This window comes from Diceros bicornis, chromosome 18, assembly GCF_020826845.1.
Source record: "Diceros bicornis minor isolate mBicDic1 chromosome 18, mDicBic1.mat.cur, whole genome shotgun sequence".
NCBI classification, from domain to species: Eukaryota; Metazoa; Chordata; class Mammalia; order Perissodactyla; family Rhinocerotidae; genus Diceros; species Diceros bicornis.
In genome coordinates this window covers 10,652,812-10,670,178 of record NC_080757.1, presented here as the reverse complement: position 1 = coordinate 10,670,178, position 17,367 = coordinate 10,652,812, and the positions used below count along the sequence as shown (strand labels likewise).

Below are 17,367 nucleotides of genomic sequence, written 5' to 3'. Positions count from 1 at the left end.
GAGCAGGAGTGGCAGGAGGTGTGTGTCAGACTGTTGGGTGTGACTGTGTGAGACTGTGCAGACAGTGACAGACAAGACACCCGCTCATTCGTGCTCAACACTGTTTAGCATCATCCAGCAGCAGAGGGACCATTACTCAGCTCTGGGGGAAGGGGAGCAGGAGCACCGGCCTCCCCACCCCTGGACTTCCCCAGGAGGCAGGCGAGTAAGCAGCCAGAGTCAAGGACACATGAAAGAAGAAAGGTGCCGAAACACAGACGTCATATTCTGTATTCCCTTCAGATGCAGGATCAGGGGGAGAGTCTTTCATTCAGCAGCTGTCACTGGTCTCCTTGTTTCTCTATTTGTCTGCTCTGTCTTTTGGGGGGATAGGGGGTGGGTATGTTATTTCAAGCAGTGGCTCCTCCCCCTCCACACACACCTTGCCAAACACAGAAGGGGGCTCTAAAGAGATATTGTCGGTAGGGGATTTGATTTTGGACCTCACAATCAAAGGGAAGGGACGGGAGGCCTGTGCCGGCTTGAGAGGGAAGAGGAATGTCACCTCTGCCCAGAGGTGCTGAAAGCGAGGGTTCTTACACCCAAAAAGGCAAATCCTCCTCCCTTCCCCCAGGATAATTGGAAACAGCCCTTCCGGCTGAATTCGGGTTTGGGGTTGTAGGTGCTCCTTTTCCTCTCCTAGCCTTGGATCTCCCCACAGCCATCCAGGAAAGGCCCAAGTTTACCCCCTAATCTCTTGCCTTTCACCCCACCCCAAGATAACAGTAAAGGGGTCCAGGAGGCTGTGACAAAAGAGACCCCAGGGGCGGGACTTCAGCAACCTGGGTTTGGTTTCTGGCTTTATCCCAGACGCCCTGTGTGACCTTGGGCAAGTCACAGGGCCTCCGTGAGCCTCAGTTTCTTCATCATTACAGTGGGGATCCTTTAGCTCTGCCCCTTCCACTTCACACAGGTAGTCGTGACGATCATCTCAGTCCACTTTGTAAAGTGCGAAGCCTTCAAGGTTATTATTCTCTCCAGATCTCCCGGGAGAAACGGCGTTGTTTTGGGACAGCGGAGGAGGATGCTCCTGGAGCAAAAGGGGCTGGGCTCCTCCGGGTGGAGAAGGCGAGAACCTTCTTGGATTTGAGAGGAAGGTTCCAACCGCTCGGGCAATCCGAGGGCAGGAGGGGAGACGGGCAGAAACTAAGCCAGAGACAGTTGGAGAGACAAAGGGGGCGTGAGAGACCGCGCCAGGGAGTGAGGCGGGGCGGCCGGGCGAGGCGGCCCGGCGGGAGGTGCACGAGGTGAGGGAGGTGTGGCGGGCGTGGGCTGCGGGATCCTGCCGCCGGCTCCGACTCGAGCTCCAGCTCCGGTTTTTCCCTCCGCCATGCTCTCCCCCTCCCCGCCTCTCCTTTAACTCCCCCCTCCTGGGCTCGGGACTGGTTTCCTCCCTTAGCCCGCTGCCTTCAATCCCGGCGAGGCTGGGGCTCCGGCTCGGCGCCCCCTTCCTCGCTCCCTCGTTCGGCGCCCCATGCCGCCCCCGCCCAGCCCTCGGCTCCCTCAGTCCCCTACTTAGGCCCGCTCACAAATCCCGGGGCGCTGGAGCGTGGGCCGGGGCCGTAGGGCGCCTGCAGACGGCCCCTGGAGAAGGGCTCCTGCGGGCTGAGCGCTCCGTAGCGGGGGTGCGGGCAGAGCAGGAAGCGGGTCCGCGTGGGAGTGGGGGGCGTCAGCCACCCGGGTGGTCGGGGCAGAATAGCCAAGGCAGGCCAGGCAGTCACCCCAGGGGTGAGCGACTTTGGGGGAGTTGGTGCCCCGCCCCCCAGGCCTTGGCGGGGTCATGGGGGCCCCCCATTCTGGGCCGGGGGGCGTGCGAGTCGGGGCCCTGCTGCTCCTTGGTTTTTTGGGGCTGGTGTCTGGGCTCAGCCTGGAGCCTGTCTACTGGAATTCGGCGAATAAGAGGTGAGCGCCCGGGGCTGGGGAGACCCCCACACCCTCCGGGCAGGGACTGTGGAAGCTTTGGGGACCCGCGGGGCTGGGTTCTCTGAGCTGGGAGGAGGCTGGAGGGAGGGTGCTGGTGCTCTGATGTGAGCTGATGGGTAACTAGACAGAGGTGATCTTGGGAGCCAGACTCCTGGGTCGCACAGAGAGCTGGATGTGGGTGGTGATATCTATGTGTCAGGAGTTTGAAAGACCCCAAAGGAGCAAGGATCCGAAAGTTCATGGGTAGCTGGGAGGGCAGTGGAGTGGTTATTTGGGTTTGTGGGAGAATTGTGTGGTGTCGGGGGCTGGGCTTGGAGGGAGCCTGGTTAATGTCAGCTCTCAGGAGAGCAGCTGAGTAGGTGCTGCTGAGGCGCTGAGGGGAAGGGCAGGGTGCCTCCCTCTCCAGAAAGGACTCAGCGTTGGGGATGGGAGGGAAGGGGGCTCATTTTGGGGGCTCTGGGGACAACTCCCCCAAGGCTTCTTGACTCTCTTCATACAGTCTGTCTCCCAACTCTTGCCCACAGCCAGAGTCAGTGAGCCCTTGGCAGAAGAGTTTCCCAATCAGAAGATATTCCTGCCTTCCTGGCTTGGGGACTTCTTTCTGGAAGAAGCCTGGAGCCCCCTAAAGCCTCCTCTTTCCCTCTTGCATCTGGAGTCCTGAGGACTCCACTGCCCCCTCCCCCATCTTTGCTGCAAACTTCCATCAGACCCTCTGGTCCAGGGCATGCTTGCTTTGTTTTGAAAAAAGGCCAGGGGTCAGATGAAACTTCAGGCCACACAGGGTAGGACAGAACCCTTGGGAGGTTATCTGGGTCCCTTGCCTCCATGCAGATCTCTCTCCCCATTAGCAAGAAGAGTTCTGTGTTTTGAAAACTTCCCTGGGGAGGCTGTACAAGGGAGGCCGTGGGAAGGGGGAGGGCTTTGGAGCTCATCAAATCCTAGGTCTCAATCCTAGCTCTGCTGTTTTCAGCTGTGTGGCCTTGGGCATGTCACTTAACCTTTCTGAGTTTGTATCCTCAATCCTTACAGCTTTTATGAGGATTAGAGGTAAGGTGTTTGAACATGTTATATGCTCGTTAAAGGAGAAGTAGGATTATTGTTCTTCCTCTCTTTACTTCACAGCCTCCCTCACATTGCCCTCTCCTGGCCTCCTTCTCATATCTCTTTGGGCATAATCTCAAACGTCTTTTCTCTACTCAGTCTCCTACCCTCCAACTCCCGACTGCAGTTTGAGTGTCAGGTGCAGCGTGAGGACATAAGTTAGGCTTATTCTGATCGAGTTGAGAAAAGGCAGTTAGGGTGTTCTGGGGGCTTTTTGGGATGTTGGCTGGGAAGGAGTGGGTCATTTGAAGTCTGGGAAGACACCAAGCAGCAGTCCCATGAGACCCAGTTCTGAGATCCTGTCTGCCATTAATGCCCAAGGATGGGCTACAGTTGTTGGCAAATAGTGGCTGTGCTGGGCCAGTGGATGCCTGGGCCAAGGGAGATGTGGGCTTGTGTTGGCTGTGTTTAGAAAAGCCAGGTCCTTCAAATCCAAAGCACTTTCCCTAGGAAGTCTGAGACCTGGGGCAGGAGGGGTACCCAGCAGGGAAATGTCTCTGGCAGTTGGCCCCTAGACCCTGGTTCCCTTTAGCCCCATTTAGGGCAATTGCCTGACCAGACATTTGCCTCCTGTCACATTGCCTGACTAACTTGGGACACTGGTCTGGATCACCCTTCACAAACCCTCCCCCACCCTGCTCCCTTTGCCCTAAATTCCTGAAATTCAGTGGTGGCCTGGGGGAGGGGAGGCTCTGCCCCCATGGTTGACTGCCATGGAATAGTGAAATCACCTGGGAAGGGTGGGCTGTGTGGTTCCAGAGAGGCCAGCTCCTTGGTAACTGGCATCCTGTTGCCACGGCAACAGGGCTGGTGATGGAGCAAGAGATGGCAGTGTGCATGTGGTGAGGGCGGGCTGAAGAGTGCATTTGGGCACACCAAGGGGCAGGAGACCTTTGAGCCTGGCTTCCTGCTGCTTCCGACGTGAGCTTGCAGAGTCCTTAGTGCCTGCTCTGTTAGAACAGACTTTCCACTCAGATAAAGGCTATCCTGCAGGGATGTTGGATGAGAGAGGCAAAGCTCTGGGGGCCAGACCTCTGACACTTCTCCTCCTTGTCCACCTCGCCCTCCTCCCCATAGGTTCCAGGCAGAGGGTGGTTACGTGCTTTACCCTCAGATTGGGGACCGGCTGGACCTGCTCTGCCCCCGGGCCCGGCCTCCTGGTCCTCACTCTTCTCCTAATTATGAGTTCTACAAGCTGTATCTGGTAGGGGGTGCCCAGGGCCGGCGCTGTGAGGCACCCCCTGCCCCAAATCTCCTTCTCACTTGTGATCGACCAGACTTGGACCTCCGCTTCACCATCAAGTTCCAGGAGTACAGCCCTAACCTCTGGGGCCATGAGTTCCGATCGCACCACGATTACTACATAATCGGTACTGCTGGGCAGAAGGCAGAGTTGAGTGGGGAGGTGCTCCCTGGATGGGGGGCAGATGAGGGAGGGGACCACTGGAGCCAAGAGAGACCCCTTGTACCCTCAGGTGGTGTTGGGGCCAGGGCAAGGAGACAGAATAGGGGCAAGGCTCTGGAGTGCCAACTTCTCCCTCTGGCTCTTGTCTCCCAGCCACATCGGATGGGACCCGGGAAGGCCTGGAGAGCTTGCAGGGAGGTGTGTGCCTTACCAGAGGCATGAAGGTGCTGCTCCGAGTGGGACAGAGTGAGTGGTGCTGAGGCACACCGCCTAGGAGCTGAGGGAGGTTGGGGCAGTACCATTATGATCAGAGGGCTGCTATCTTAGCCCCTCTCTCTTGGGTCTTCCCCATCTCCAGGTCCCCGTGGAGGGGCTGCCCCCCGAAAGCCTGTGTCTGAAATGCCCATGGAGAGAGACCGAGGGGCAGCCCACAGCCTGGAGCCTGGGAAGGAGAATATGCCAGGTAGGAACCAGCAGTCCAGTCTCCTGCCTTCCCAGCCTCCTCTGCCCTCGGACCCCAGCTGCCCAGCCTCCACCCTCTCCCTCCCTCTTCAGTTTTGGAGCGGTGATACAGGAAAGAGGAGAAGAGAGGATGGGAGGGTGGGAAGGGAACAGAGGCCAAATGAGGAGAAGACTCAATTAGAACTAATTAGTCAAGTCAGTGCTTCAATCAGTGCTGTCAGAGAAGTGGGGAGGACTGCCTGGCATGGAGCTGAAGGGCTGGACACACCTGGATTCTGAGTGGGGCTTGGTGGAGGAGGGGAGGTGGGGTCCCCAAGGGGCCTGGGCACTGCTAGGGAAGCCCATGGGGACCCCCAAGGCTGGGTGTCCAGATGCCCAGGTGGCTCCTTCAGCCCCTCCCCCTCTTTCCTCCACCCCTTCCCTGCCAGGTGACCCCACCAGCAATGCAACCTCCCGGGGTGCTGAAGGCCCCCTGCCCCCTCCCAGCATGCCTGCAGTGGCCGGGGCAGCAGGGGGGCTGGCGCTGCTCTTGCTGGGCGTGGCAGGGGCTGGGGGTGCCATGTGTTGGCGGAGACGGCGGGCCAAGCCTTCGGAGAGTCGCCACCCTGGTCCTGGCTCCTTCGGGAGGGGAGGATCTCTGGGCCTGGGGGGCGGAGGCGGGATGGGACCTAGGGAGGCTGAACCTGGGGAGCTAGGGATAGCTCTGCGGGGCGGTGGGGCTGCAGACCCCGCCTTCTGTCCCCACTATGAGAAGGTGAGTGGTGACTATGGGCATCCTGTGTATATCGTGCAGGATGGGCCCCCCCAGAGCCCTCCAAACATCTACTACAAGGTATGAGGGCTCCTCTCACCTAGCTGTCCTGGATCCAGCCCTTCTTGGGGTGCTCCTTCAGTTTAATCATGGTTGGAGGGACACCTCTAGCATCGCCTTGGCCCCCTCTGCCCCACCAGCTCCTTTGTTCCTCCTGGCGGTTGCCCTCTTCTCCACTTTTAGGATTCCTTAAGACTTCCACTGAACCACCTCCTGCCCTCTGGTTGGCCACGTGTGCCCAGCTCTGTCTCTGTGTTCCTGGGTCCTATTCCCTTGGGGAGGGGGCAGAGACTCAGCCTCCTTTTCTGACCACGACCCAGGGATCCTTGTCTCCCTCGCCCACCGAGAGCTAGGGGCGGGAACAGTCTGTCTTTTGGTTGGCACCTCTTTCTTTCTGCCTCTCACTGTTTTTCTCTTCTCTTCTCTCTCTCCCTCTTATTCTCTTTCTCCCTCTTCTGTCTCTAGGTCTGTTCCTCTTCCCTAGCATCCTCCTCCCTTCATCTCCTTTTACCCTCTTGGCTTCTTATCCTGTGCCTCTCCCATCTCCTGGGTGGGGGCATCAAAGCATTTCTCCCTTCAACTTCCTCTTCTGACCTCTCTTACCAACCACCCCCCTCAGTCTGCCAAAAATGGGGGCCTTATGGGGAAGGCTCTGGCACTCCACCCCAGCTCAGGGCGTGGGCAGCAGGGTCTCCTTCTCTGCCCTGCCCCAGGCCTTTACATACTTACTCCAGCCATTTGGGGTGGTTGGGTCATGACAGCTACCATGAGAAGAAGTGTCCCGTTTTGTCCAGTGGCCAATAGCAAGATATGAACCAGTCGGGACACATATGGACTTGGTCTGATGCTGAATGGGCCACTTGGGACAGGAAGTGACTTGCTCCAGACAAGATGTCACCAGGCCTGGACAGAAGTGGCCTGGGAAGTGGCAGAAGCAGTGCAGCAGGAACTGGAAGTGCCTTCATCCAGGACAGGAAGTAGCACTTCTGAAATAGGAAGTGGTCTGGCTGGAACTCCAAGTGGCTTAGTCTGGGGGGTGGGGGGAGGCGGATGGTTCTTACTCTGTGGAGAAGGGAGGGCAGGAAGAACTTCCTGTTTCAGGAGGAAGCTGGAACTTACTGACTGTAAGAAGATAGGGCGGACTGAGGAGGATTTTCCTAGTATTCAGTGGCGCTTCCCAAGATCTCCCTTCCCTGTTCTCTGTGCTTTTAGGACAGCTAAGATGACTGCCATCTGCTGTGGCAGGCCCAATTTGTCTTGTTCTTCCCTTTCCATATCCCAACAGGACTACCCCAAGAACCCATGTATTGTCCCCGGTAACCCAGATGGCTGTCTTGCTCATCACATCCTCCCTATCCTACTCCCTTCAAACTCAACACAGCTCCCTTCTTAGTGACCAGAATGGTGGCCTACTGACTGGTCTAGCTGACAGTGGTACTTAGCAACTGCCAGTTTCCATAGTGACCAGCTTATACCTCTTCCTGCCCTCTAGTGCACAATTATATGTTGCCTGACTTTCCTCCCAGCTCAGTTTCATTAGGTCAGAGCTGCCCTTGGGCACCAAGTCGGCCACCTCAGTCACCAGCCAAGATGGTTGCTTTGTCCACCAGAGGTCAAGTCATCTCTCTGGTGCTGTAGTTCCCAGCTCCTTCCTGATTTTTCTAATCACTCTTTCCAGGGAACAGGAAGTTGATATTGCCATGGGGGAGGTGGCGGGATATGGCTGTCACCTCAATAGTTTTACTGTAAAAGAGAAATTTGAACAACAAAAACCAAAAAAAGAATAAAAAACTTCAAAAGTTGATGAGAAGGCTGGAGAATGACTGGACATGAATTGGGACAGAGAACTGGTGGTTAGAATGGCTTTCAAGCTGAGGGTTGGATTGCATGAAACCAAAGGGTAGGGAGAGCGTTGGGTTGGAGGGGTGAGGTGGGCAGTGCATGGGGTGGGGATAACGAGCTGAGTGAGAAGGCTGAGGAAGGCAGCCACCTCGGGGGAGGGAGAGAGGGACCCAGGTGGGAGTGGGTGTTGCCAGTACATCCAAATGGGGATGTATGTGGATATACGTTCACACGTGGGGAAAGCCTGGGTATCTATTGCTAAACCAAAGCACCGGAGATGAGGCAAGTTGTAGTCAGAAACAAAGTGGAAAAAACACATTTACGTGTTCAATCTATTCCCTACCACCCCTGCTCAAGGCACCTCTGACTTGGGGAGTTTTGCTCTTGGGGATTCATCTGGGGAGAAGGGGTGTGACTGCCCAGAAGACTCAGGGACCCAGGCATTAAGCTGCCTGTCCCCTGGCTCCCTATGTACCCACAACCCAGGCTCGTCTCCCCTAAAAGCCCAGGTGCCCAGCCCCCTAGACTCAGCCCCATTCTCCATCCACAAAAGCAGCCGTCAGGAGCATCTCTGGAGCTAGTCAGCAGAGGTCACAGCCTCTGCCCTGCCTGCTCCTCCCCTGACTTTAGGTTCCCTCCTGCTGTCTCCCATCTGCCTGGAGGTCAAGGGGTCCTCCTGCCCCTCCTCTGTCCGGTGGGACCCCTGCCCTTTCCCCTGTCTGAGCAAGATGCCTGGGTCCCGAGAGGTGCAGGTGCTGTAGGAGAGGAGTTGAAAACTGGGAGGCCAGGTGCTGGGCTATCTGGAATGTACTCCTGCCTTCCTAGCCTGAGCCCTCACTGGAGCTGCCTGAGGTGGGGAGGCTTGAGGGGGGTGGAAGGGTTGGTCCCTGCCCCTTAGTGGGGGTTGGTTGTCATGGCAACATCCCCTTCTCCACACAATGGGAAGCCCCCCTCAGCCTCCCGCGTGGATGGAGCCGACAGCCCCATCGCTGGCTATCAGCCTCAGGGACTTGGCAACCGTCACTATGGCAACCCAGAGCCCAGCAACAGGGCCCAGTGAGAAAGGGAGGGGTCCAAGACTGGGGCAGGCTGTGTGTGTGAGGGGGCAAGGGAGCCGAGGGAGACTCCCCCTACACATACATCTAGAGGCACAGGTGGAGAGACAAGAGGGAAAAGAAGGGGGGATAAATATTCTCCGTGACAGACAAACACCTCACCAAAGCAGTCGAGACATCATAACATGCCGAGAGACAGGAAGACACCTGGAGACAGATGCACAGCTGGAGAGAGGAATAGCACATTCTGCACAGTACCCTGGTACACACCCCCTCGGAGCACTGGCATCTATAGACTCCCTGCCACCTCCAACATTAACAACACGAGTGTAGGGACTTGTGTATCTTTTGAGCTATTTGAAAGCACTGGTGACTTCCACACAGAACAGCACATGCCATCCTATTCTCTTTCTGGGTACAAATCCATAAACACACTCCTAGGGTAACAACTACAACAAAACGAATAAAGGGGCAGGAAGACATTTATTCATTCGTTTGTTCATTCCTTCCCTCGACACCATATTGCATGTCTACCTTGTTCCAGGTACTGTTTCAGACGCTGGGAGTATATGGTGAATAAGACAAAGTCCCTGCTTTCATGGAGTCCACATTTTGTTGGGGAACAACATAATAAAATTTCTGGTAGTGATAAGTGAAGTAAACAAAACGGAGTACCAGGAGGAAGAAGATGGAGAGTAACAGGAGGAAGAAGATGGAGAGTAACAGGTAGATGCTTTAGATTAGGACATCAGGAAGGTCCCTATGAAGAGGTGACATTTGGTCAAGACCTTGAATAATGAGGAGTAAGGCATGCGATATGTGGAAGGACATACCAGACAGAGGGAACAGTAAGTGCAAAGCATAGAGGTGAAATCTTGGAGTGCTTGGGGACAGTGAGAAGGACATCACAACCACATGCATATTCTAGATGTGTCCTGTCCTTCCCCAGCCTTAGCCTGTAGAGGAACAAGTCACTAAGGGTCTAGAATCCACATTTAGGAAGTTGATTTAACTTGGTCTTCCGTTTTTTTCCCCTTTGTTTCTTGTGCATATGTGAGTTGTGTTTTCCTCAACTAAATTTTAAGCTCTGGGAGGGCAAGGATGATGCTCTGAGATTTTGGGGCTGTGGAACAGCTGCTGGTACAGAGTCTAGAGCAGGCAGGCAGAGTGGAAATAAGAGAACTGAGAGGGCTGGGGGCCAGGGAAACTAAAGCAGCCCCCCTCCCCAACAGCATAGGATTGAGGCTATCCTGGGGGCTGTGCTGCAGACAAGCTCAGGCTTTGCCATCCTTCCAAACAGAAGTAGGATGTAAATTAGGTTGAGGCATGTGTGTTTGTGTATGTGGTTTATGTTGGGAGTTTTAAGGAAAGGAGAATAGAGCAAAGGGTTGTAGTGGAAATTTCTGATGGGGAATGGCTGACATCACAACTGGAATTTCGGTTGAAATGAAAAATGGAGCTTCTTAAGGGGCTACATGGGAGCTCACAAACATGGGGCACCCCCTTCCCCAAGGAGAGTTTCAAGATCTGTAGGCAGACTGGGAGAAATGTTGCAGGGTGGTTTGGAGGCAGGGGGCTGGCTAGGATGGGCTCAGAGAGTTGGGTGGGGGTAGGAAAAAGGATGCAGAATAAACGGGAGTGAAAACAGGGCAGCAGGAGAGATGTTTGAAAGGTAGCAGGAAAGGCGGAGTCCTGAAGGGAGTTCTGAGGGGATCAGGTCCCAGGTACCCCTGATTCCTACAGGGAATTGAAGCATTTGGTGTCCTGGTTCTTCTGCTTCCCCTAGTTGCCATCAGAAACTCAGGCATCAGCTCCCTCCAACCCCAGTGGCTGATGATGATGGTGGTGAGATTGAGCAGCCTCAGGGGGCGGCAGCTGGTGAGTGGGGAGGAATCTGTGTGCTCAGCAAACAGCAGCCTCAGTGCCCGGTGGCTGCCTCCTCCCTCATCAATCAGCTCCAGCCAAATGTCCTTGCATTCCCACCACCCCAAGGGGACTGGGGCTGGGCCAGGGTCCCCAGGGGAGTGAGATGGTGATGGGTAGGGGCGGTGGGGGTGGTTCTTGGCTTCCCATCTCTTGGCCCCTGTTCCCTCCTCTCCTGGAAGCTCTCAGCTTTTCGTGTCATGGAACAACTCTCTTCTGGCCCCTACCCTCCGTGAGGGCATCAGCTACAAATCACCTGTGGGAGTCTGCTGGGGGGAAGGGGGAGGAGAGGGATGAGTCAGGGCTGAAGAGGAATCTACTCTGGTTCTCACGGGACCAGCGCAGGGCACAGTCAGCAGGGAGGCTGCTGGCACAGAGGCCCTGTCCCCCCGGCTGGCCTCTCCATCCCTGACGGATGCTCTGGACAGCAGACTGAGACCTCGACCCCCTGAATGTCCTCTCTCTTCCCATCTTCTCCTAGCCCCCAGCCCTGATTTCCCATTTCCTGTCAAGATCCAGAGGTCCAGCCCCCAGCTGATCCCAAATCTGCTGCTCCCCATTGGGGACTGGGGCCCCTAGACCTCAGCCTCTGGCTCATTCTCCCCCTCCTCAGCCCTTGCTCCCCTCAGGGACCCAGGCGTCCTGCCCACTCCCTTCACCATAACAACCATTCTTTTGGAGTTGTTTAAGACTTTAATATCATTTCATTAAGTCAGCTAGTTCAGAGAAGGTTGGGGGCACAAAGAGACTGGGGTGGGCAAAAGAGGGCCAAGGTAGGGGGGAAGCAAGGGAAGAGCCCCTCTTGCTCCGTGGAGAAGGCTCTGAGAAATCAAATATTGACAGTGAGAGAACAGAACTTATTAAAGCTGGGACAGGGGTATGTGTGGGGGGAGCTGTGGGAATGGCCGGATGCCTGGGTTCTGAGGGTAATGACGGTTCTGGGAGGAGGGAAAAGCCTGAGGCTGGGAGGATGCAGTAAGACTAAGTGGTCTTGCAGTACAACTCCTCTGCCCCTTTCCTTTGGGAGGTACTGAGTCTTGCTACCTGGGCTGTTTCTCAGCTGTCCCCTAGAGCCCCTGGAGACAAGACCCCCATCACAGCTGTGGTTGGCCCCCCTCCTCCCTTTCCCCACCTCCACCTCTGTTGATGAGCTTCAGCAGCGTTTAATCGGATTGAGCAGTAATTAGCAAAGCAAGATGTTTGATTACCTATTTAGCATAATGTAGGGGGTTGGGATCCCTAGGCAGAGCCAAGGTTTGGGGCGGGGGAGTCAGAAAAGAAACGGGGTCTACACAGTGTTCCTTTCCCTGAGGGAGCCATGAGCCCTGTCTATAAGGCTCCCCACTGCCTGCCTCTCCTCAAATCTTCACTCCTTTGGAAGGACTTTTCCCTGGGGGAATCTGACCAATCATGTCACCGCTCTCTGCCACCCACTGCCTATCTGGTTGGAGGATCACCCGCTTAGCCCAGCTTGCTGTGCAGCTGGTTTTGGGGTGTGGCAGGACCCTTCTCTCCTTCAATCCTTGTCCTCGGCAACAGGACTTTGGGCTGGGCAGGAGGCCACAAATCAGAGCCCAGAAACCCACCTTACGGATAATGGGAGAGGAAGGGTGCCAAGGGAAGGGGCTGTCAATTCTGGAAATTTAAGATAGAGTAGGTGGGATGGTGAGGTCAGGGTTGGGTCTGGGTGTGGATTAATCCACTGGCCCTTCATAAGTCTGTCACTCCTCGCAGTGCCAGACTGGTGTAATGAGCCTCATCAGGTGTGAACACCCACCAGGAAAAGGGGGAACTGAGGTGCCAGCCTCTCCCCTCCTTATCCAGCAAAGAAAATATCATCAATTTAGCTCCTCATGGAAATGTAATCAGTGGGCTCACTGCTGGCTTTGTCTTAATTAGGCACTATTGATGGAAGCAGGGAGGGTGCCTTCCCATCCCCCTGACTAGGCTTCCTCCCTGTATCTCCTAGGCCTCCCTGAAGCTTCTCCTAGTCCCAGGTACACCTCAGTCTTCCAGGCGCCTCTTGGGAGCCTTGGCCCCGGCTCGCAGCGCCCCCTAGCACCGATTGAGGTCTGCCCTTCCTCTCACACCCCTCTCCTCTCGCTTCCCCAGGACTAAGTCTTTGTTCTTATGGAGAGCCGAGCCCCTCCCCGGCCAGGTCACCTTCCCCAGGGAGTCCCCGCCTCCTGTTCCCCCCAAAACGAGCGACGCTTTCCAAAGCCAATCCTCAGATTCCAAAAATTCCAGTTCCGTTCTTCTCTCTCTTCCCCCGCCCCGCGCTGCCCGGTGATCCTAGACCCCAGTCCGAACTAAGAAGGGGGAACAAGCGGGAGGGCAGGGGTGCTCCAGCCCCAGTGTTTCTCCCGGACCCAGCTGCAGCCACGGCTGCCTCGAAATCCTGGAGCGCCTTCTAGAGCGTCAATGAACGTAGTAGGCGGGACACCGAGCGCCATCTGCTGGACTCCTTCGGGATGGAGCCCGCAGACCCGGGTGTGGGGTCGGGCGCTTGGGTTCCTCTGCTTTTTCAGTGTCCTGCGGAAGGGCAGCTTATTGTTTCCAACCCTAGCCCTTCCAGCCCCGTCCTCAGACCAGGCCCTACTCGCACTGTCCAGCCTGCCAGATTTAGTGGCTTTCCCTTGCTCCCCAGCCCTCTGACCCCGGGTCCCTGCTAGGGAGACGCGCGCCGAGCGGGTCAGTGGAGCAGCGGAGCAGGGCTTCACTGCGCTTGCGCCAAGGAGGCCGGCTCTGCGGGCGCGTGCCCCGGCCGCTGTACCCCTCCCGCCGGGGTTGTCATGGCGACGCGTGCCGCCCCAGAGGGCCACGCGGGAAAACTTCTTAGCTGGAGTGGCCCATCGGTCGGCCTAGGGAGGAGAGGGTCGGCGTCGTGAGGTGTGTGTCGGGGGCAGAGGGGAGGAGGGGAAAAGTGGGAAGCTTCGAGGAGAGGGGGCAGTGGTGATGGGGCAGAAGGGAGAGTCGTAGGGGGGAAGAAGGGGCAGTTGCGAGGGAGGGAAGGAGCAATTGTGGAGGGAGAGGGAGAGGAGGGGCAGTTGTGGGGGGAGGGGAGAAGAAGGGGCAGTTGGGGGTAAGATGAAGCGCCGACGGTTGTGACAGTTGGGTGAGGAAGCTGTTGTGAGGGGAAATTTGCCCACTGGTAGGCAGTTTGAGGAGAGGGCCGGTCTGCTACGTATTTCCTGACTAATAGGATGAGTCCCCAGCTCGTAGAACAGCTCCTCTTGGGGCCTGCGGTGGGATCGTGGATGAACCCCTTGGGAGGGGGGACTCCCAACCTTGCCAGCCGAATGCTCCTGAGGCTTCAGTTGGAGGCAGGGAAGCACAGCCTGATGCTTCTCTGGAGACTGGTGGAGGGAGCTGCCCTGCTGTAGTTGGTTTATTGATGTGTTGGCCTAATAGAGTGTTTTTCCTTGGAGCAAAGTACAAATCCTTCAAGTTTGAAACTCATAAGCTATGATCAATGCCTGTGGCAGCCTGGGGGGATGAGGAAGGAAAGCCACAGGTGGCTGTCAGGCTCTAGCTGAATGAAGAGGGAATGCCCAGGGAATCAAACCTTGCCCTTGGGATTCTGAATGCCTGCCAGAGATGCCCCTGCTTCCGGCTATCCTACTTTTCTGAGAGGCACTACTGTGGCCTTCCTCATTCCCCCGTTCTCTTCTCTGCCAAACACAATTTAAAATTCAACGTTGGAAGACTTTTGTCCTTTCTTCTTCCAATCTGTTCTCAGGGCATTTGGAGTCAAATGATCTTGGTCTTTATTATCAGTTAGCACGCTCGGCCAACTATGCTAAGAGACCTTTTCAGTACACACAAAACAGGGTTCTTACCCCTCAGAAATTAAAAGCTAAGGAGATGTGTTGTAAATACAGTTTTTCTTTAAGGAGGTTGCAGATTTTAGTGTGGGTAGGAGGAGCATTTTTCCATTTCCCTCCTTCCAGGGGGTAACTTGGAGGAAAGGAGGTACATGGGAAAATCATCTTGGTTTGCTTCATTGACTTGACACAGTGACAAAGGATAGGGAACTTGGGGACAGTCTTCCCTTCCCTGGGCCTTCTCTCACTCACTGGTGGCCCTGAGGGGTAGAGTGGTTGAGGGTGTGTGCAACCGCACCTCAGCTTGGTAGGTCTTTTCCTGATTGTCTTATATTCTCATACCTCTGGGCAGAGATAGGGATTCCTAAACCCTCATTAGTGGAGTGTCTGGTGGGCCACCATCTTTAACTTCCATTTATTGCTAAGGCCTTGAGAGACTGACTTTGATTTTTAAGCCAATGCTCTGAAGAAAGTGGGATATCCCAGGGAAAGGAGTGAGGAGCAGGGTGTGGGTACCCCCAGATAAGATTATGATACCTAGGGTCTCAGTCAATTTGTGAATTCAAAAGGGACTGCATGTATCAGGGAGCTGGGTTGGAGGTGGATCTGATTGTGAACTCGCAGCTTCCCGTGTGTCTGCAGGTTTTACTTACACGATGTCCAGCAAAAGTGAGAAGAAGCAGAGAGTGAGTGGCCGTGGAAGCGCCCGCCAGCGAATTGCTCAGGCCGCTCTGGCGACACAGGTCGTGGAGACCACCCTGCCCACCAGCGAGCTGGAGCCCGAGCCCAGGCTTCTCAAGGAGGAGCCTGGTGGGTACATGCTGGGAAGGCGCTTGGAGGCAGAATGTTTGTTTTGAAGGAGGGTCTGAGGGCTGGGGGGCAGGTTCTGTTGCTTCTGGGTAAAAAGTAGGGAGTTCAGTGGAATCTCAGGCCTGCTGCTGGGTCCCTTTATTTGTGTGTTTTCCTCCTGGCCAGCCTTATACTTGTTCTTTCTGTCTTAAAATTTCCCCCCAATGCACCAAGAGCTCACCAGCCAATCCTTTGTTTTAGTCTCTCTCTCCTTATTTCAAATGTTCTGGTTGCTCCTACCCCAATGAAGAGGGTTTGATCTCTTCCTTTTTCTCATTTTCACCCTGGGTGGCAAAACAAATACTGTTTTTCTCCCATTAAGCCCATCACCATGGAAACTCAGCCTGCTTTGCCACCGTTTGAATCCTAAGCCCGACTGATGCTTTCTCCCATCTGTTTAAGGCTCTTGTATCTCCGCCCTCATTTTGGCAGGGCCTTAGTCGACTAAGGGTGTTCAGGTTCAGGGGCACAGAAAAAGAAGCTTGACATCTAGATTGAGGGAGAAAAGAGTTTAAAGAGGCTGCTTCTTGTGGCTTTGATCTGAGGGACTGCTTCCTCAGAGGGTGAGCCTGGGGCCAATAGGGTTGGGAGGTGTTTGGTAGCTGTTGCTGTCACTGGCCAGTGTAGACACAACTCTGAGCTAAGGATAGCCTCCCCTTTTACCTGGGGCTTCTTTACACTGCTAGCAGCCTGTCAAGATGAGAGAAATAGGATCCCTTTTTAGTATTAAAAGCTGAGAGATTAAGCATGGGCGTGAGAGAAAGGTCCAGGATACATAGGGTCCTAGGATCCAGATGTTAGAAATGTGCAAAATTTTCTCTTCTGAGTTCTCTTGAAAGCAGTTGAAAATGGGACTGGCTCCTAGAAGCTGGGTACCAGGAGTAGGCAGAGGGAGGCGGGAAGGCAGTGAGGTTCAATTTGGAGACTACTCCGGAGTGGGAAGGGAAGGAGCTTCTAAATGAAAGTATTGACCACCAAACACCAAGGACCTCTGACCCCTTTAGCTATGAGCCTTTTTATTGTTTGATTTGGAGCTTTCCAGCTGGCATGTAACCCTGGTAGAGGTTCAGAGAAGACTTGGGCCTCCAAGGCAGCCCTGAAATGAACATTAATCCTCATAATCTCTGGAGTTGGGGAGGGATTGAGGCCTGTCCCACTGAGGCGGAGTGGACCTGCCATGGTCCGAATGTTAGTGTCTCCCCAAATTCATATGTTGAAATCCTAATGCCCAATGGTATGACATGGGCGTGGGATGGTATTAGGAGGTGGGGCCTATGGTAGGTACTTAAATCACGAGGGTGGAACTGTCATGAGTGGGATTCGTGCCTTCTAAAAGTGGCTCCAGTGAGATTCCTAGCCCCCTTCCGCTGTTTGCGACCCAGAAGAGGGCCCTCACCCAACCATGTTGGCACCCTGATCTAGGACTTCCAGCCTCTAGAACTGTGAGAAATAAATTTCTGCTCTTTATAAACCACCTAGTCTGTAGTATTTTGTTATAGCGGCCTGAACGGACTAAGACAGGGCCTAAAACACTGCTTGGTAAAGGATGGTGGGTTGAAGGGCAAACACCCTTTTGAGGTCTGTATTGACGTCCTTTGCTTCCTTAAGTGCTCCTCAATTCCCAGTAAGAAAAGAAGAAGCTGAAGTACACGTTCATAGTCCCATATCTGTGATTTTTTGTGTGTGAGGAATATTGGCCCTGAGCTAACATCTGTGCCAGTCTTCCACTATTTTGTATGTGGGTCACTGCAACAGCGTGGCTTTATGATTGGTGTAAGTCCGTGCCCAGGATCCGAACCCTTGAACCTGGGCCGCCGGAGCAGAGTGTGCTGAACTTAACCACTATGCCACCAGGCCCGCCTCTTTATCTGTAATTTTAAAAAACCCTAAGAACTGGAAGCTTTTTTTCCCCAAAGTTTGGCATCCAAACTTATGTGGTGGTAAAATGTAACCTAAGCTGACGTGAAGGTATTTATAGTCTATTTAAGCCACTTAGTATAAATTTTCATATGTTTTACTACAGAAATACTAATCTTAAAAGTGTATGGAGTGCTGTTCTCGAGCCTGCTGGGGGGTGGGAGGTATTACATACCATACTATGTTATAATTCTAAATTCTGGAATATACTTGACC

General features: G+C 54.8%; 2 protein-coding genes across 2 annotated transcripts in view; both read left to right on the top strand.

Annotated features, from left to right (window-relative positions):
- The first annotated feature begins 1,345 nt into the window (after positions 1 to 1,345).
- EFNB3 (ephrin B3) lies at positions 1,346 to 7,569 on the top strand. The gene is made up of 5 exons (XM_058559804.1): positions 1,346 to 1,941; positions 4,141 to 4,433; positions 4,622 to 4,714; positions 4,827 to 4,931; positions 5,359 to 7,569. Exons 1-5 carry the CDS (start codon positions 1,820 to 1,822, stop codon positions 5,766 to 5,768), a joined length of 1,023 nt encoding a protein of 340 aa, XP_058415787.1. The 5' UTR covers positions 1,346 to 1,819; the 3' UTR covers positions 5,769 to 7,569.
- Positions 7,570 to 13,407: 5,838 nt separating this feature from the next.
- The window catches only part of DNAH2 (dynein axonemal heavy chain 2), a 96,487-nt gene continuing 92,527 nt past the window's right edge, over positions 13,408 to 17,367 (top strand). Inside the window, exons 1-2 of the mRNA XM_058559803.1 lie at positions 13,408 to 13,450; positions 15,028 to 15,195. Of these exons, the coding sequence (XP_058415786.1) occupies positions 15,042 to 15,195 (154 nt within the window). The 5' untranslated portion in view covers positions 13,408 to 13,450; positions 15,028 to 15,041. The remainder of the gene's footprint in view (positions 13,451 to 15,027; positions 15,196 to 17,367) is intronic.

Bases quoted from the DNA above. Each gene is read 5' to 3' on its own strand.
- EFNB3 (XM_058559804.1), top strand. From the start codon at position 1,820: ATGGGGGCCCCCCATTCTGGGCCGGGGGGCGTGCGAGTCGGGGCCCTG. The intron at 4,715-4,826 runs GTGAGTGGTGCT...CCCCATCTCCAG, and splicing joins GCTGCTCCGAGTGGGACAGA to GTCCCCGTGGAGGGGCTGCC. The intron at 4,932-5,358 runs GTAGGAACCAGC...CTTCCCTGCCAG, and splicing joins TGGGAAGGAGAATATGCCAG to GTGACCCCACCAGCAATGCA.